Source organism: Macrosteles quadrilineatus, unplaced genomic scaffold (genome assembly GCF_028750875.1).
Source record: "Macrosteles quadrilineatus isolate MER2022 unplaced genomic scaffold, UCM_ALF_1.0 Scaffold_8__2_contigs__length_117827958, whole genome shotgun sequence".
Lineage (NCBI taxonomy): Eukaryota > Metazoa > Arthropoda > Insecta > Hemiptera > Cicadellidae > Macrosteles > Macrosteles quadrilineatus.
In genome coordinates, this window is record NW_026542601.1 from 7,323,420 (window position 1) to 7,344,099 (window position 20,680).

General features: G+C 35.8%; 2 protein-coding genes across 3 annotated transcripts; one reads left to right on the forward strand and one right to left on the reverse strand.

The window, feature by feature from the left end:
- The first annotated feature begins 1,574 nt into the window (after positions 1-1,574).
- On the forward strand, positions 1,575-20,243 carry LOC128999664 (CDP-diacylglycerol--inositol 3-phosphatidyltransferase-like). 2 transcript variants are annotated; one of them, XM_054426283.1, is made up of 4 exons: positions 1,575-1,762; positions 4,841-4,917; positions 16,744-17,027; positions 17,801-20,243. In XM_054426283.1, exons 3-4 carry the CDS (start codon positions 16,765-16,767, stop codon positions 18,177-18,179), a joined length of 642 nt encoding a protein of 213 aa, XP_054282258.1. In that variant the 5' UTR covers positions 1,575-1,762; positions 4,841-4,917; positions 16,744-16,764; the 3' UTR covers positions 18,180-20,243. The 2 variants fall into 2 exon arrangements, with proteins under 2 accessions (XP_054282258.1, XP_054282257.1); XM_054426282.1 differs by lacking the exons at positions 16,744-17,027; positions 17,801-20,243 and adding an exon at positions 11,039-14,828.
- LOC128999537 (uncharacterized protein K02A2.6-like) lies at positions 6,217-7,587 on the reverse strand. Its single transcript, XM_054426108.1, has one exon. It carries the CDS (start codon positions 7,585-7,587, stop codon positions 6,217-6,219), a length of 1,371 nt encoding a protein of 456 aa, XP_054282083.1.
- Positions 20,244-20,680: the final 437 nt, after the last annotated feature.

The following is a 20,680-nucleotide window of genomic DNA, read 5'->3' on the forward strand; positions in this document are numbered from 1 at the left end:
AATATGTAGGCCTATGCGCAAGCAAATTTATTACATTTTTGGACTGAATACTTTTTCAAATGGAGGGAGTGTGCGCTGCAAACTGCGTGACGTGTAGCTAAATAAACTGTAGCGTATGTGAGCCGTCTTTATTCCTGAATTAAAAAATAAATCATACGCTTGGCTCATAGGCACTATAATCTTTAGAATAATTGAACCTTCAATATTATTTACGATACTCGTATATACTATGATCTATAGAGTAAGTGAGCCATGTGTTTTAAGAATTACATATTTGGAGGCTCATAGTGTCTATGATTTGTGGTGGTGGTGTTAAAGGCGGCCGTGCCGTGACTCACTTCAGCCCAAATCCTGTTGTGGGTTGAGTTGAGTGTTGACGATTGACCCAACTGTCAACCATTTAAAAAATAGGTCCCTTGGTTCAGAGTTCGGTATTTACTCAAAGGAGGTACAGAAGAGCCTTCGATGACGTCAGCTGTCATATCTCCTCTAGAGGGGACACCATTAACCGGAACGATACGGAATTCAGTCATTGGCCTCGGTGGTGTAGTGGATAGCGTGTCGGGCTGATAATCCGAAGGTGTCGGGATCGAATCCCGCTGGCAGTGCTAACTTTTTATCAACAATTTTTTTTCATAACAGCAAGTTTGGTTGGGTTATGACATTTTAATTTTATAATTATAAAATTGAATTATAAGCATTTATAATTTTATTTGATGAACAAAACTATTTTTTAGATTAGTAAACCTTCATTCGATTTTTTTCATTATCAGCACGTTTGGTTAGTTTGGTTCTGTTATGAGTTTAATTTAATATTAAAATTCATTGTGTAGCCCCTGAACTGTTGATTAGACTAAAATTTAAGGTACATACCTTCACGTCCACAGTTCATATATGTATGTTAAACCCACTACATGTTTCGCCTATACATAGGCATTGTCAAGTGGTCCTTCAAGAACGTTTCGTCCATTGTAGACTCGTCAAAAAACATTTAAATAACGTTTCGTCCAACGTTTCGTTTTGTGTATTTATTTAAATGTTTTTTGACGAGTCTACAATGGAAGAAACGTTCTTGAAGGACCACTTGACAATGCCTATGTATAGGCGAAACATGTAGTGGGTTTAACCATACATATATGAACTGTGGACGTGAAGGTATGTACCTTAATTTAATAGTTGAAAAATTTTAAGATTAATTTTATAATTTATCTTAATTTTATAATTAACTAGGCCTAATAGTGAAGTAAAAATTACGCGCTCTGCTCTCTACTATAACGCTGTTAACGGAGGAATTTTGAACTAAACTATGATGTCATCGTTGCCTCATTTATACCTCCCTTAAGTCAGAATGGTCAGACCCTTCAGAGTTCAGTTCAGTTCAGAGACAGACGTCAGACCATTGATTATAGCTCAGTGCGTCAGACTTCAGACAGACTGAGACGGACTGTCAAATGCTGTCAGTCTGAAGTCTGACTCAGACAGAAGGCAGAACGAGAACGACAGAACAGTCGAACTTCGAACAGTCGTTATCAAACCGAACTTCCTCACCCTCACCGCAGCACCGTACGGCAGCAGAAGGCAGAAGCAGAATTTAGCAGAAGCAGTGAAGCAGTCGAGTCAGTCAAAGATTATCAAGTTAGTCAGTCAGAACAGAACAGAATCATTGAATCAACCGTATCTTTTGCCTTTTTCTCCAGACGTTGCTGTAATTTGAAAGATAAAATAATATTAGGGTGGATGTAGAGTTTATGAGAAAACTAAGGTAAGATGAATTGTAACAGTGACTTAGCCTAGTTTGTATATGACTTAGGCCTTTATATTAGGCTAACTTAATTATATCCGTGTCCAATCTAGCTCGACTTCTCCAATCATTCACTTTTACCAAAGACTACCATCACTAAGGCCTAAGTACTTGTTCATAAAAATCATTATTCCCAAACAGGCTAGGGCCTCTGCCTAAAAGGGTAACTTTAGGCCCAAGCTGAATACAGTAGACTCCCTCTTATCCGGACACCTTTTAACCGGACTACACTCGGCAGAAATGGCATCTCTTTAACCGGAGAATTTTTATCAGCACATCGGTTTAACCGGACTAGATCGGCCGGAAGTGGGTGGTACAGTACTGAAACGACTGCTCTCGTGAGAAAGATTTGAGACCAGTGATCACGTGTCTAAATACAATGCTCTCCTAAATTTAAGTCAAATCCTTTCTACAGTAGGCCTATGCATTTAAACGGTCCGTTTTAACTAGTTTTCGGGGACGTCGGTTTAACCGGAAAAATCGTTATCCGGACTGACCTTGGTCCCGAGGAGTCCGGATAAGAGGGAGTCTACTGTAGTTTTATTCAAAACTTTGAAAAACTATGAATGCAATTTGTTGCCTACTAAGGCTGGTTTGTGGTAGGCCTATATAAGTTATCTGTATCAAGAGCAAACCTATCTTCCTTATTTACCATGACAGCATTAAACTTTTGAGCTTTTCATTTCAGTAGGCTGGGCCTAGTGAATCCGGTACTTGCAAACTCCCCATCAATGTAGGCAAATGTTATTTGGCCTTTAAGTTTTTCACTACAGTAGACTCCCTCTTATCCCGACGCCTTTTAACCGGATTACACTTGACGAAAATGACATCTCTTTAACTGGACAATTTTTATCAGCACATTGGTTTAATCGGACTAGATCGGCAGGAAGTGGGCGGTACTGAAACAACTGTTCTCGTGGGAAAGATTTGAGACCAGTGATCACATGTCTTATATACAATGCTCTCCTAAATTGAAGTCAAATATCACTGTAAACGATCCATTTTAACGAGTTTTTGGGGATGTTGGCTTAACCAGAAAAACCGTTATCCGGACTGGCCTCGGTCCCGAGGAGTCCGGATAAGAAGGAGTCTACGGTAGCCTATAGACATAGACTGACTTATGTCACATTTACAAACACAATATAACTAAAAGACATTAAAGCCTAAAAACTAAAAGACCTTAACATAACCTAATTTCGGTAGACAAGTTAAAAAAAAACAATATAACCTTCTTAACCTTCCATCGGGTGCATCACGGAAGTTACCTCTGGGTAGGTACTTTTTTTGTTATAAAAGCCATAGTATATGTTCGGCAGGGCTGTCGCTTGATTTACCACCTCTTTTGCAGAATTGGTTTTGTCTACTCTTACTCCTTTCCCGTTGTCTTTCCCAGTTTTCAGTCGACGTTGGGATGGCTTTTTAGTCACTAACTTACTAGAAGTAACTTCCGTGTGCTCCCTGTGATGTAACGGGTTTCCTGGAGCCTAGTTCCTTGTGCGCCTTTGTGTTTGACCTTATTTAGAGATATTATAAAATGGATGAAGAAGAACGAACTGCGAGATTGTTTGCTAGAGTTGAAAGGGAGGACAGGGAACAACATTTAGTGGAAAGTAGACCTAATGGTACGTTTGTCCAGGAACATTTTTTATCAAGAAAAAGAGCTTTGACAAAATGACTCCTTCTAACAGATGATTTTTTTCACTAGACAATAGGCGTTTTTATTTCAAACACTAATTGCAGTTTTTTCTAAAAGCTTTGACAATGTAAGTAAGTCCTTATGAAATGATCTTTTTTTGTAATACCATAAGTTAAGTGTTTTGATGTCATATACTGATGCAATTTTTGTCTAAGAGTTTTGATCGAACGTAAAAGTAAATTGATACCAGGCCTAGGTCTTTCCATGAATACTACATTAATTAGCTCATTTCCTATAATGGGAAATTTGCTTATATTCCCTACAGGTTCTATGGGAAATTTGTTAATATTCTCTAGAAATTCTCCAATAAAAACAAATTTAAGTTACAGTATAGTTGTTAATTTTATTGACTACCTATATATAAACTAAAATGTTTTCAACGTTGGGTAACATTAGGGCTCCCTTGAGGCCTACCCACAGTAGCTTGGGGTGAGATGTAGCTCAGGAATTAGTTGGGATTTTATTTTGTTATTAGCCCATAAAACAAAAAGAATGCAACTGACTGATTACAAATGAAAAGGAAGAGTTGACTGGAACAGAGTTAATATTTAAGTTTGATACAGAAATCCAACTTTTGAAAAAGACAACTTGTTTGAGGAAGGGGAAAAAACAGCTGATAGGCTATTTCATATTGATTTAACATGTTCCTTCCAACGAGTTTTTCTCCCTACATTTAAAGTTTTTTAAAACTCTCACTGATGGTGCACAATGCAGCGATCCTAGTTTTAGTTTTCTATAACACATGTTGAATTGTTGTGAAACCTATATCAACAGCTGTTTGATCTTCTCATTGCCTTCCAACCCTTCAAGTAGAAGTTGCTGTAACAAATTGGACCTGTCTAAACCTTCATTGGCACAACTCAATTGTGATCTTAGGTGAACAACAGAGACTTTGATTTCAATTTTGTCACTTAAGGGGTTTCTGACAAAAACATGTGCTTTTTGGGGTCAGCGTACAAAATACTTACTACCGGTAAAGACTGTTGAATAAAAAAATATGAGGAGTAGGTATCTTATATGTATACAATTACCAATCAGCATAAAGCCACCAATAGTGAGGAATTAAATTTTCCCTAAAAAAACCTATTAAGCTATTTACTGGCTTTAACTTGCTAAATACAAAACAAGATTAAGGTTTAGCTGGCTGGACCAAAAATCACTTATTTTAAAATTAAATCTTGTATTCTATTAGCTTCTGTTCTAACCAGCACAATATGTCAGAATTGTGTCCAAGCTCATCAAGCAATTTCGTAAAAAGCTTAATCAATCACTGATACCTCCATGACATTGTAGAAATAAGTGATTGTTAATATACTTTATGTGTTTTGTGTAATTTGTTACAGATTGTTTAAACTGTGGTGAAACGTAAATATGAAGGTTTAAATAAGTCGTCACACCTTTGGAGCCACTCAGTAATTAGGTAAGTCTTCATCGAGCATTTACATACAACTAGGCCGTACTCCTTGAAATCCCTTTCACCTCACAAATGCAAATACATCAGGAATAATAAAAAATAGTAATGATGACAGACATAAAAACAAGACATATAGTAAAAGGCGTCATGTCCACAAAATAGTTTGTCCAGAAGTGGTGGTGGACCCAGTTTCAAGAACACTATTGATAGCTTATCCATTGAAAAAAGCACTTTGCATGCTTTTAGTCCATTTGTAGATATGAAATCAAGTGTGAATAAATTTTCACGTAAGTAAAAATATCTCATCCTGCAAATGAAAAAGCAGTTCACTCAAACGCCTTGCTCTGGAATACTACTGCTACATACTTGTGTTTGTGTAATTGTTATGGCTCGTTTCACTAGCTTTGGTGATTGGGTGTGTCATCCATTAATTGTGTTATTATTAATGAAAATCAAAAACTACTTTGAAGTTCATTGTTGGTGAAGGAGGGGTCGAGGTGTTTGATGGATTATTGGTGACATTTTCCAACACAATTAGTATCAAATAAAGTTTTCACAACATTCTATGTGATTTTCCTTCTTTAGCTAGGTTTGTTTACTTATTATGTTATGTTTTAGTTGGGCCTACTATCTCACCTTAGGATTAAATCAGATTCCTGATCCTGAAACGTTGAGAAAACTTGTTTTATACTAATTATGATGGAAAGTGTTTATGTGTTAAGTGTTTATGTGTTCCCAGTTTCAAGAAAAAATGATTAATGGTGTTGGTTTACCTTATGATCGCCAAGGTTCTTGATGATTGTTTTTCTTTTATTTAGTATTTCATTAATTATGTTTTCAATAATTTGAGGATCGTACCCATTGTTGATGGCTATCAATTTTATTATTTGTTTTTCTTTGCTGTGTTCTGCTTGGCTGAGGTTGTCGTTTAGGTTTGAGTTAGCAGGAATCACAAAATCGGTTTGGGTTGGTTTTCTGTATATTCCTATTTCTACTGTACTGGTATTGTTTTTTGTTACTGTTACGTCCAGGAAATTAATAGAGCTGTTGGTTTCGTGGTCGATTTTGAATTTAATACTATTTGAGGTTGTTTGTTAATGCCATTTAGGACAACGAAAGTGTACTATTTGACTAAGAATTAAGTGAATGCACTGTTTTATGTCATAACTCAAACTCAACTAACTTTATTTACCTTTTTACAAACATAGAATAACAAATAAACATATGATAATAATTAATAGAAATTAACAGGTGTTATGAAATAAACTGTCTCACAACATCCTCCCTTTTAAGTTTGAAAGTTCTTCAACCAGCTTGGTTTTTGTATGTTTCTCTTTGGACGTTGTATGGTTCTGTTTGATGTGTATTCGCTGACAAATTTTGTTCACTGTTTTCCTCTCTTAAATAAGGGGCAAGTTTGAGGTGGAATCGATTTCTTCTCACATTCCTCTTATCAGTTTCAACAATATATGAACGAGGGCTGTCCAGGATTTTCACAATCTTGCCATGTCTTCTAAGGTCCACAATCCAAACTGGGTCTCCTATATGAAGATGATTGAGAGTTTGCACTTTGTGCCTTCTATCATAGTTGTGTTTGTACTTCTCACGATATCTTTCTTCTCTCCCTTGAAGATCCTTTAGATCTGATTTTCCACAAAGCAAATGTCCTGTCTGAGGCAATGTGCTCCGTAATCGCCTGTTCATAAGAAGCTGAGAGGGACTGAACCCATTCCAGAGGGGTGTCGTTCGATAGGCTAGAAGCGCTAAATAAGGGTCTTCCACATTTTTCTTTAGAATCATTTTGGCGATTTTCACTGCCGCTTCAGCCTCTCCATTGCTTTGGGAAAATTTTGGGCTACTTGTTACATGCTTGAAGCCATAAACTTTGGAAAATGTCTTGAAATCTGAATTTTCAAGGACTTGAAATTGAGACCCACAGTCAGACCTAATTTCTTCTGGAATGCCGTGTCGACAGAAAAAGGCTTTGCATCTCATTATTACTTCTCGTGATGTTAATGACTCTAATTCAGCTATCTCAAAATATCTGGAGTAATAATCTGTCACAGTCAAAAACCAAACGCCTTCAAGTTTGAACAAATCCATCGCAAGTGTTTTCCATGGCCTGTCAGGGAATTGTGTGGGAAGCAATGGTTCATGACTGTTCCTTGAATGTTTAATACAAGTAGGGCATGATTTCACCATACTTTCAATGGCTGAAGAAATTCCTGGCCACCAGACTGACTCTTTTGCACGTAAACGACACTTGGTGATTCCAAAGTGACCTTCATGTACTCTTTGAAGTGCCCAAGACTGCAGAGCTGGCGGAATTACAAGTCTTGAACCTCGTAGTATCATCTCATTATCAACACTTAGCTCATCCTTAACTGAATTGTACGGTTTTAGGTCATCTCGCAATGATGTCTTAGAAGGCCAACCTTGGATGATTATTTTTTTCAGTTCACGTAAAGTCGGATCTTTATTTTGTTCCTCCAATACTTTAGCAACTATGCAGTCGTTTATATCAATGGATGACAAAACCATTTGAACAAACGCTTGAGTTTCTTCTTCTAACTCACGGTCATCAGTACCTGAAAATGGGAGAGGTGCTCTTGAAAGAGCATCAGGAACTAGAAGCTGCTTTCCAGGAATATAAGTAATTGAAAAATCATATCTCATGAGACGCAATCGAATTCTTTGAATTCTTGGAGACAATTCATCAAGATGTTTGGACTTCAAAATTTGAAGCAGTGGTTTGTGATCTGTTTGTATTGTTATTCTCTTGCCAATAATAAATTCTTGAAACTTTTCACATGCCCAAGCAACAGCTGTAGCCTCCCTCTCGATGTTTGCATAGTTTTTTTCAGAAGGAAGAAGGCTTCGGGATGCAAATGATACTGGTCGTATAGAACCATCATCTTGAACTTGAGAAAGAGTTGATCCTAGTCCTTGAAGCGAGGCATCACATGAGATAATTGTTTCCCGATTTACATCGTAAATAGCTAGGCAAGGAGAGTTGGTCAAAATGAGTTTTATTTCATCAAATGCCTTCGCCTGCTCTGGACCCCATATCCATGGAACGTTAGCTTGAAGTAGTGAATTCATTGGGGCCAAAATCTTAGCTTTGTCAGGAATAAACTTACCAAGAAAGTTTACCATCCCATTGAACCTTTGAAGTTCTTTTACGTTTTTTGGGCAGTCCATTTTGAGAATGGCGGAAACCTTTTCCTTATCAACAGAAATTCCATCGGATGAGAGGAAATGCCCGAGGAATTTAATACTTGACTTCCCAAACTCAGTTTTGTCTTTGTTAAGTGTCATTCCTACATTTTTAAGCTTTTCAAGTACTTGCCGAACAACTGTATCATGTTCTTCTTTCGTTTTGCCCCAAATCAGAATATCGTCCATATGGACTGCGACATTTGACTGGTTGTCTAAGATTTTGTTCATGCATTTCTGAAAATGTTCAGGTGCTGATGTGATTCCAAATGGAAGTTTGAGAAATTTAAAACGTCCAAAAGGGGTAAGGAAAGTAGTTAGATCCTGGGAATTTACATTTAAGGGGACTTGCCAAAAACCACTGTTTGCATCAAGTTTTGAAAACCATTTTGCTCCTGAAATTGAGCTGAGAGACGTTTCAATTTTGGGAATCGGATGATAAGACCGCTGGATGGATTCATTCAACTTTGTTAAGTCAACACATATGCGGACATCTCCATTAGATTTAGGCACTACTACCATTGCTGAGCACCATTCAGTAGCATGCTCAACTGGTGTGATTACATTATTTTGGACCATACTTTCTAGTTCTTTTTTCACTTGACACATTAGGGGTAAAGGTACTGTCCTAGGAGTGGTTATTGCGTATGGCTTTGCGCCATCCTTAAGTGCTATTGTGTAGGGATCAGGAATGACGCCCAGACCACTAAACATTTCATGGTATTCGGTAAAAAAGTCACTGTCTACCTCTGCAACTGAATTAACAAAAGTTAAAATCTTCAAGTCCTGTATTGCTGGACGACCAAGCAAGGGTGTTATGAGTCCCTTCACTACGTATACCATGTGATTTATTTTAACATCTCTGTATTGGATATTAGCTCTAACACAACCTACAGTTTCTAATTTTGTTCTACCAACCCCAAACAACTCAACTAGAGTCGGCTGGATCCTACTTGGATCAACTATGCCAGGGGGAATTACTGTTACATCTGCCCCTGAATCAATTTTAAATGTTTGTGGCTTTCCCTCAAATAGTAATTCTAGTTTCCAGGGCTTACATTTTGACCCATCCCCAAGTGTACCTATGAATACTTTATTATTTGAAGGTCCAAGTTCACTTACTTCATTTTCATCAGTTACTTCCTGTGCTTCTTTAGATCTGCAGACCTTCGAAAAGTGACCAATCTTTTTGCATAAGTTACATGTTGCGCTTTTTGCTGGACACGTGCTTCTTGGATGAGACGGTTTATAACCACACCAGATACATTGCGCTGGGTATTCTTGTTTCTTTTGACAAAACCTATATCCTTGATTTTGGTTTGAACGCGATGACGTAGTTGCTTCAATTTGAACTCTTCTCTCATCACATAAATCTGCCTTCTCTTTCTTTACGTTATCTGCATGTCTTATTACTGTAATGGCCTTGTCTAAATTCATCTCGGGATCTAGCAACAAGCGATCACTAAGTTTCTCATCATTTAAACCCAATATTAGTACCATCAACACCATTTCATCATTAAGTGAACCCCAGTCACAGGTTCTAGCCAAGGAATGGAGACTAACTATAAACTCTTCAACTGTTTCATTAATTTTTTGTTTTCTCTTCAAAAACTTTGCTCTTTCAAAAATTAAGTTCCTCCGTGGAATAAATTGTTTGTCAAATAAATCTAAGACTTCTTCAAATGTTAGCGTTGATTCGGTTGCTAAATTAAAAGATGCAAAAATCTCATCAGCTTTCTCACCTAATGTGTATATAAGAGTGTTGATTTGTTTGTTCTCAGACTCTTCAGATAGCCCAGATGCTGACCGATATCTTTGAAATCGTGTTTTCCATCTTGGCCAATCTGCTGGTACAAAGGAGAAACTAGCTGGAGGTTGAATTACTGAATGAGTGTTTGATACAATGATTGACTTCTTAGTTGAATTGTTGTATTCATTTTCTCTGCTTCTTTCATTTTCATTATCTTCATAGTCAGATTGTTTCCTTCTTGGATTTCTCTTCTGAGGCATAGCTCAAAACCGCTGCCACCATGTACTATTTGACTAAGAATTAAGTGAATGCACTGTTTTATGTCATAACTCAAACTCAACTAACTTTATTTACCTTTTTACAAACATAGAATAACAAATAAACATATGATAATAATTAATAGAAATTAACAGGTGTTATGAAATAAACTGTCTCACAACAGAAAGCATCATCAACGTATCTAGTGTAGAAAATGATTTTATTGTTTCATTGATTGTCATCATTAACCATTTTCTATACTAGATACGTCAATGATGCTTTCATCGTCCTGAATAGTTGAATGTTAAATGACACACTCGTGTTGATGTTAAGGAAGTGCTCGGGATCTTCTGCAAAAGACCCCTTTACTCATACTTGAAAATTAACTGATACTCCTGTCAAGACATTGAGTGGGAAATGTGTGTTACACCCCTCAAACTTACTCAGGTTTTGGCAGTTGAAAATCGTTCACAATATTAACCCTGTTGAACTTTTAACTTTTGTAGTTTGTATGACTTTCACTATGATGATAATCTCTTTTGGTCTCTTAAAACTAAGTTTCATACTATAGTAATGGTATTTTATTACATTATTCTAGACACTCCATGTCTAGCGCTGTGTACTTCTCCACTGTTGGTGTACATAATAATATCAGTTGAGTTAAATAAATAAATAAATATGACAGGCTCTCATGCTTCTTTGTCTTTCACTCTACTTCATCTGGACAACCCATAGATAATGATATTTTACCTCTGTATTTGTGAATAAAATATTCATAAAATGATGTATGATAAAGCATATTGATAATATTTGGTGATGGCTGTGGTAGGTGAGTTACTCACACAACACCAGCTACTGCAGTGTAGTGTAGCAGAGTAGTGACTGCAGCGTACCGTGTTTCAGCTGAAGATGGCTGTGTTCAACAGAGAGGATGGCAAGCTGGCGATGGGAAGCAAAACCCCTGTCTCAATCCTGCAGGAATTGCTACATAAAAAGGGAATGACTCCACACTACGAACTCATTTACAATGGCACAGGAACTAAAGACCCTCTTTACAAGTTTAAAGTGTCAGCAATGAATATGATAGCTATTGGTGACGGGAAGACAAAAAAAGAGGCAAAACACGATGCTGCTGCGACGTTGTTAAATAGGCTGCTGGGGAATAGAGAATTTGAGATGAATGGTATGGACTTTGTCGAAGGAAATCACAAGGAAGGTGTAGATATAGCCTCACCGTATACTGGTTCGATAAAGATGAACTTTGTTGGCAAGTTGGATGAAATCTGTGTCCTCAACAAGATTCCCATCGCCAATTACACTCTAGCCTCGGAAGAAGGTCCGCCTCATGCGAGAATCTTTGCTATGAAATGCACTTTGGGCAAGTTCTCTGAAGTTGCTGTTGCTCGCACAAAGAAGCAAGCCAAACATTTAGTGGCTCAGAAAATGATTGACAAGATGGAGAAACTTCTGAAAGAACGTTTTATACCCGCCCAGGAAAATGAGGAGCCTGCAGAAGAAATAGTGAGGGATCAAGAAAAGATTAAAAACGGGAATTTCATTCATGACTGGTCGTACGAGGTGAAACAACTTCATAATATTTTTCACGTGCGAAAAGACGAGGTCCAACTTCCCTCCATTTTTGTGAGTCTACCTGAAAAACCAGAGGAGTTTTACAAGTTGATGGAGGACCCAATGACATTTCTGGAGGAAGTTGTTGATGCCCTGGAAGGAGTTGTAACAAGGACTTCCATCTCTCCAGATAAGATTGGGTCTGCTTTGGAAGAGCTGTCTGAATTGTTGTTTGAAGATGATTTTCCCGACTCGTATAAAGAATTGAAGGAAATTGAGGCAAAAGAACAAGGAAGTGAAAGTGACAGCATTATCAATGTATTACCTGAATTCCTCTCATCAGACCCAAAAGAAGATGAAAAGCCAACTAACTCCTCATTTGTTGGAAGTAAAATTGATGAATGTGTTGATCAATTTGAGAATATTGAAATCGTCGAAGATTACACTTTAGTTTTTTGTAATGTAAAAGTAGAAATCCCTTTGGGCCTGTGGAATTTTATTGGCAGAGGAAGAAATGAAGAAGAAGCTTCTGTAAATGCTGCTAGGCAAGCTTTACAATTCCTTAGAACTATGGCCATTCCTCCTCCTGGGGAATTTTCGTGATAAGTTATATTTCAAATTTCAAACACCGGCCTTGACATCAAAGAATTTTTTTCCAATCAGGCAAGGTTCTTTATTATAGAGAAAACCCCACTTGTAGCAAATTATCAACAGAACCATTAAAATTTAAGTTTTCTGTTTAGATTTTACTAGGAAATTACAATCAAAGTTTAAGACACCTGATAAAAAAAAAAAAAAAAAAAACTATTTAACCCTACAACACATATAGTAAAAACGGCTGTTTGTTGTGTGGTATGACCAAAACACGTTTTAACATTCTAGTAGCAATTTTACAAACAAATTAATGTTTTCCAAGTAAAAAGTTATAAAACTTATTTCCACTTTAAGGTAAAAAAAATCCTTCTGCAGAGACCAAACTGATTGTAATGTTGTTTCAAAAAAGAAAATTTCACTGAGGACATGTTTTAAAAAGCTATAATGTACACAGGCACATTTATAGTACACTAAAGAAGCAGGTTAATATTTTGTTGTGAGTAATAAATAGAATGAGGGGGACACTTCTGACAATTGCACAGTTTAATATGGTTCAAACTTGTCTCCGAGGCCGAACAATGCATTGCCCTTTTACCTTTCAAAGACCAAATATGGGATAGATTTAGCAGTTAAAAACCTTACAAGGACAACAACAAAATATGAATTTACATCCATTGGGATGAAAATCAATGGATTTATGCTCTAGTGAATATACTATTTCAGCGGAGAAGTGTTTTGTTTGGAAAACAATCAATTTTTTTTTTATTTGTGTGGATAGTACAGCACACTATCTCAGAGTACCTATCTTAAGACTGGTAGATTTTGGATTATTTAGTCATTGTTTGTTTTTCAAGCTACAAGTGTTAAGAATTAAGTGTTAACGGTGCGAGCATTATAGTTCCCACACAAGGTAAGACGAGGAATGTTATTGTTAAAACCTTCCTGGACAAATCAATCACAATATCTTTAACACCACCACACTACCAGCAACAGATATACATGATCTTAGCTTTGTTGAGGCTTGAGAACCTACTAAAGAAATGTTATGTTCTTTTTATATATTTATATTATTATATTGTTTTATTTGTGAAAAAAAGCATCGTAAGAGTACTCAGCAAATTTATTGAGCTCCAACTGATTTTATTGAGTGCCTTTTCCGAAAAAATTTCAAATCAGATCAAAATAAACTTGATTAATTAGCCTATATGCACTTGCATTACATTGAACACAGTCAATCATTCTGAAGTACAATAATAAATAATAAACTGAGATATTAATAAACAAAAACAATATTTTTAAGAGCCTTTATAATTAAGTAAGTTACAATCATATAAGTTTCAAATAAATTATTCAAAAGGGTAAAAAGCCCTTCCAATAAGGTAGTTTTTTAGTTTTCTTTTAAACGATTTTCTTTGCTACAACTAGACCAGACATCAACTGCTTACTGTGTAGGTAGTGTGGTAAAAAATATATTACATAAACCATCTTGTTTTGGAACTTTCAACTTTTATTAGCTCGCATCGTATACTAAAACTAAATATAAGAATCAATAATGCTCAAACTGTTATGGATTTGTAAAACTACTAAATCCCTGCCTTATAAGGTTCTTAAATTTTCTATTTGTAAATACTGTATAAAACACAGGTACTTTACAAAAAGAACTAAAGGGCGAGTGCACCAGTGAATCACCGTTTTGTATAAAAAATTGAATAGAAACTTTGGTGCCCACTTGGAATCTAACCTGTTCCTGGTTCAAAAAAGAAAGTTTTAATAATCCTTTAGTAAGCTAATAAAAACAAAATTAAGTGTTCCAACCAGTTTATCTTCAAGATTTCCACTATTGTGTCTTATAACAACAAGGTCGGTTGTATTCATTTTCCATGATTATTGATTATTACTGATTATTGATTATTATTATTGATTATTGTTATTATTATTGATTATTATAATTATTGATTTTATTTGATTATTGATGGAAACTGCAATATATTATTTATGTAATTCATAGTAAACGTGTTAAGGTATAAAAACCAATAATTATCTGATCAATTGGTCATTTACTGGATTACATCTTCGAGTGTAACCATTGAATGAAGTTTTGGGTTGGGTCAATTTTCTTGATGGATGTTGATGACGATGTTTTCTGATGGTTGGAACACAAAATCTCATCAGAAATCATGTGGATACACCAATTATACAGAATATGACCATGGGTTAAAGGTTACGGTAATTTACTTGATGAAAAGTCTCATCCACTAGATAACAATCTTGAACCAAAGATATATGTGTGATAAACTGTATTTTTGGCACAATATTCCAAGTGATATAATTAGGAAGTAAAGGAGAATCTAAGAATACGTTGAAACTATTCTTTACACTGCAGCTTAATTGCCTACTTTCCCACGGATACAAGTGTAAACTCGAGCTTAATATCATCCACTGGTGCCCTCACCCTACCTTATGACCATTATGTTCCCAAAGATTGTATTTGTTCTTTTGGTTTGTTTGAATACATTGATACAAAAATGTTTTTCTGGTTTGTTTATTTCATCTCCTTGTCATAAAAAGAGCTTAGTTCAATAGAGCAACTAACTAGAGTGATGTGAGTGTTATTCAGAGTGGGTTGTTGTAAACAATATTTCCTCAGAACCAATCAAAGCCCTTGGAATGAAGGTATTTTGTGTCAGGTCCACATATTTGAGAACTTTTCTGTACCTATTGTTAAAATAAAAAATGAATTGATGTCCTAAAATGACAATACAAAAATATAATCTGAATGTAGAGCAGTAAGACTACCTTATGTTTGAATTTTAATTATTAAGGCTTGTGTCAAAAATCCCTCCCATTGAATTATTGTGGACTTAATACTTACAATGAAATAATAAGGATGTATTATTACCAAAAGTCATCACAGATTTAAATTTACAATTAATTTTTATGTTTGGGGCAAATATGAAAGGATTATAAAAATTGATCTAGATCTTAGTGTAACATTGTTAGTTGCTAAAACCTTTTGACTATTGATGCAACTAGACATTCCATCCCCATGTTGAAGTTGTCAGTTTTTTTATAAAAATCGTAGTTGATGTAAGCCACCAACAGTTTGTGCTGCTCTAAATTACTAATTTCTGTCGAAAAAGCAAACTTTTTTACCTAGTCAAACTGAACTAAAGCAACCGTTGTAAACTATTACAGCAACAAAAAATAAGGTAGAAAATATAATTTTGACACCAGCACATTCTGTGTCTGGCTCACACAACTATGTTAATTTTTAATAAAAAAATGGCATTAGCTGGTCCATATAGAAGGGATGTCTACTTCAGTATCCAATAGTCAAACCCAGTTGATTCCTTGACCAAGTTTCCAATAATAGTAGGGTCCAGTTTTCAACTTCCAACTATGAACAAAACCAAACACAACTTTAATAATTACTGACTTACAAAATAAGCTCCACGCTCCAAGAGGTAATTACTGGTTGAAAGATTTAGCTAACCAATCTTCCTCTTACAGACTATTACATGTGCTGCACCCTAGAAGTTCAGATTACAACCACAATACTTGGGCTTTGGCCAAATTGTATAGTGCTATAAATAGTTTGATCTGACCAATGGCAGAGCAGTCTAATCCCCCTGGCCAGGAGACAGCGCAGGTTAAAGTAGTGCAACTGATGTGTTCTCCAGTATATGACTGTTAGAGCTTGGTGGAAGAGGCTGAATAAATAAATAAACTGTTGATATCTTAGGTAAAGTCAGTGGAGTGGATTATTTGTAAATTGCACCTCGAATCAGACTTTGTGCTACAACTTTTGACCTATCCTTACTTGTTGCGTTTCCACCAAAAACTTGTTTTCAAACAATCAGCGTTTTGGATAAAAAATGAAGGAAAAGAATTATAAAATTTGCCCAATTAAATTACAGAATGGTTCTTGTAGTTCCAAAGGGTTGCAGAGCTTAACACTCAGTTCCAAGAAAACTTATGATGGGCAAGGGGATCCATCCAAAAGTTTGAAAACCCTTAGAATAAGTATCCAACATATGATACATGACATATAGGATTTACATAAAAATAATCTTAGTATTGATCTTTCTTAGTTGCTGCTATCATGGATCAAAATCTAATTCGGAATTTGCAAAGCTGCTAGTAGTATTTAAGTAAAAGTTGTGTATCCCCCAAAAGCAATAATTATTTCATGTAATAACCTAAAACCCTGTAATATTGTCACGGTCATGCTACAAGGATTATAAACAATATAAAAGGATAAAATTTAAAGTTTTCAATCCTCATGTTAATTACAAATTGACACTTCTGCTGGAATACAGAAAAAAAGAAATTCAGTGACTTAATAATCAAGCATTTTGGAAAATCATTAAATTACTACGCTTAACAATCCTTGTGAGAATGGTATAAATTCCCTTAACAGTGACAGAGAACTTTTCCTCTTGCAGTAATCCTCGACTGGTATCAAGATGGCTGAGAACATTTTCCTCTTTGTGCCAAACCTGATCGGCTACGCCAGAGTAGTATTGGCAATCATTTCGTTCTACTATATGGCCACCGATTGGTCGGTCGCCGTAGTCTGCTATGTTATCTCTGGGCTGTTGGATGCTCTTGACGGACATGCTGCCCGTTACCTCGACCAAGCCACCAAATTTGGCGCCATCTTGGATCAATTGACTGATCGCTGTGGCACCATGTGTCTGTTGGTGACGCTGAGCAACTTCTATCCGAGGTGAGATGTTGCGTTGGTAGCTGTCCTATAAAATGCAACCTTTCTTTTAAAGGGTATTTGCTTTTTTTAAAATACACCTCTTGCTTAAAGATTATTTTTATAAGAAGATAGAAATCAGCAAGCTTAGAGAAAAATTACAGTTAAAGTTAAAAACTCGAGTCTCTTTCTTTATAAGGCCGGGGCCACACTTGTAATTTTTAACCAGCGAGACTGTTTTTTCTGTTTTTACGTGCGACGCACGTGAAACAGTTTGCCCGTGGCCACACTCGTCTTATGAGATAGGTTTTTTGGGCAAACCAGTGAGACTGATAGAGCATGCCACACTGGCAATAAAAATCGTCCGTGTCCGTGATACGCACTCCCCCCCCCCCTTCCACGCTCTCTGTACAGGTTAAAACTAGAAACGTCCGTGGAAAAAGTTCAGCGAGATAAAATGAGTGTGTTCACTCCCATAAGCCGCAATGCCCCGCGACTAGTTTTACGTGCAACGCCCGTGGGATGTTAGTAGAGAATACACGTGCAATTCCGTTTGTCAGTCTCGCTGGTAAAACCAGTGAGACTGACAAACGCGTTCACGGACGTTTTTACTCTAGTGTGGCCTGCCCCATATACCGTAATGTATCTCTCAAACCCACGGGTAACGCCCGTGGAAAAAAATCAGCGAGATAAGATGAGTGTGGCCCCGGCCTAAAGAGTGTTAGCTTTATTGTATCTAAAAGGTCAAGTAGCATCTTCCTCTGTATCATGTACTGACAGTCTCGCTCCTTCCCCAGGTACATGTTTTGGTTCCAGTTGTCCATGACTATCGACGTTGCCTGTCACTGGATCTACCTTCACTCGTCCCTTCTGCAAGGCAAGACCAGTCACAAACTCATCGACCTTGGTGCCAACCCCATTATGAAGATATACTACACGAGCCGACCTGTTCTGTTCTTCATGTGTCTCGGAAACGAAGCATTTTTTGCCTCCCTTTACGCAATGCATTTTGCGGAAGGACCAGTCATCGCTGGGATCGGGTTGTTCCGCCTGATTTGTTACGCGTCCGCTCCTGTGATGGCAGTAAAGACGGCCATCTCACTTGTGCATGGCTACGTTGCGTGCTGCAACATTGGCTCTATGGACGTTCAGGAAAGAGAGAACAGGAAGAAGTAAAGGATTCAATAACAAACCTGGCTTTGGGTTTTGGGATGCGTGTTTGGGGATCGCAGATTACAATGGTTTGAGGCCGTTCCATTCTAGTAGTTTTGTAGAATTCCTGAGAGAATACATGCTAGATTTGGTAATTTTGATTTATCAATGAGTCACCCAGTGGCTGTAAACAAAATGGTACTTCTACATTATATAACAGAACTGTCAAAGTATGGAACAACAAAATTTAAATCTGTTCTTGAATTCCCATTACCTTTTGTTGTGCCATTCTCAGACCAAAGCTTCTTAAATATACATTCTTTATTACGTTATTCATGGACCAAAGAAAGCATTTAGTTTTTATCTGTTTTTCTACCCTTGTAAAAGTTCTTTTGATACTTTTAATGAGTAATTTATATTCATATTATGATGAAGATAGTTTATGTTTTAAATTATTATTGTAATGTTGTTTAATTTATACTTTTATTGCCTATAAATCTGTTGTATCATAAATGGCATATTCTGTAGTATAGTACAGTACTGATATTGTTGAATGTTCTGAAGTATAGATTACATCTACAACATAGTTTTTATTTAGTAAGTTAAAACTGTCTATACAAATAAATTCTTAATTTTCTATTGAAAAATATTTGTTTAATTATTAGGCTGCTATGATTATGTAAGTTGATCTTTCAAATTGTTCCAAATAAATTAATAAAAACTGTACACCATACTCAACAATAGATTTAAATAATGAGGTGTGTAATTAAGTTAGAACAAAGTCTTTAAAAATATGTTAAAACAAAAACAAAATCTAAATATTATAAAACAATAAAAAATGTTAGATCCTTTTTAAAAAGAGAAATTCTTATGATCAGGAATTATTTTTGTTACAAATAATTGGAAAGGGAGTACCTACTTTAAGAGTGATAGAAAATGAGCCACTTTAGGCCCTAGTGATGAAATAAACTATTTTAGTATATTTACACTACTTTTACAGTATTTAAAACAGCCCCTTTCAAGTTGTTGTATAGCAATTCAAAGTTGTTTGTGCATTTCAATACTGTGCATAAACTAGACTCTATATCCATAATACAAATTCTCCCTTTTTCCTTTATTTTTTTGTTTGTTCATTTATATACAAGGAAAAAAAATGAAAAAACAAACTGTGAAAAAATCACATTTGTGGAACTTTGCCTATTCTCCATTCGTGCAAAAGTAACATTAGCTACAATGTTTTTAGGGTAATTATGGAGCTCTTTGTGAATTGTCAAGGTGTTGCAGAAAATTAGTGTTTGTTTTCGTCTTAGTGTTTAGTATTTAAGTGTTAACCATACTCATATAAAGTTTAATCCAAGTATGCACTTCATCGTGAAAATCAGAGTAACCATAACTCGATGTTACACTGAATCATTCTTCTTGTAACTGTACTTAGTTGTTTTAAATGTTGTTTCTATTATTGTCACTATCATTCCTGTGGTATTTTTTACAGGTTGTTGTGTCTTTAGTTGTATTTTTCTACTGCTTGAGTTACCATGTTTATTTAGTGTTATATTTTATCTAAGGATCAAACACTGGTGGAAAATAAATTATTCTAAAGACATCATGGTTCTGAGATAAAAACTGAAATAGATTAATACAAGATTTTGATTGATTGCAACTAACCAAAATCATTTTGGTCCACGAGTGTTTCTCAGATTTTTGCAGGTACCGAAATCTCAGAAGTTTTTAGAAAATATATTTCCGATCATTGACATTGGATTAAATTTGATTAAAAGTTTACTTGGAATGGGATTTGTTCTTATCTTGCTGGCCGGATTACGAACGACAATGAATGTTTACGTTTTAGTGGTAAATCTATATCCAAAGTTAATACCAGTATCTTAATAAGTACAATAACAATCAACAAATAGTTTCCACCAGTGATAGAAATATATTTGTGATACTGATAGTGTAGTTTAGTCCAATTGGACCTCCAGAATGTCACAATTCCAGTAGATATTAATTCCAAAGAGTGTTAATTGTGTTACAAAAGCCTTTATAGGGATCTCTTCCAGTGTCAAATAAATATTTAAGTGTGAAACCAAAGTTTTTTTATTTTCAGTCCAACTTTTCCCCATGACAACCTTTTTATATTCTACTGCTTATTGTCATCAGCAATTGCAACAAAATCCTGGACATCTCCTACGATTGTTTACACATCATCTTGCAATTACAAAATAACGTTACCTACGCCATCTGCGCTTGAATTTTTTGATTGCGCAAACTTTGCAGATGTGTTTTAGGATCAGAATTGTAAAAGCTCGACTCAAGCATGATTTTCTGAATTTTTGCTCAATCTCTCAAGCTTTAAGGCCAGGCTCGGCTTGAAAATCGACTGATTGAAGGTATGCCATCAAAGACTGAGAAATCAACTATAACAATTAAAAATGCTATATGAAAATAAAACTATTACAAAATTATTTTGTAAAGATAAGTAATTATTGTATCTAAAAGTAAGTAAATCAATATCATTTTCAAAAGTA

Excerpts from the sequence above, each read along its gene's own strand:
- LOC128999537 (XM_054426108.1), bottom strand. The coding sequence starts at position 7,587 with ATGAGATATGATTTTTCAATTACTTATATTCCTGGAAAGCAGCTTCTA.
- LOC128999664 (XM_054426282.1), top strand. The coding sequence starts at position 11,045 with ATGGCTGTGTTCAACAGAGAGGATGGCAAGCTGGCGATGGGAAGCAAA.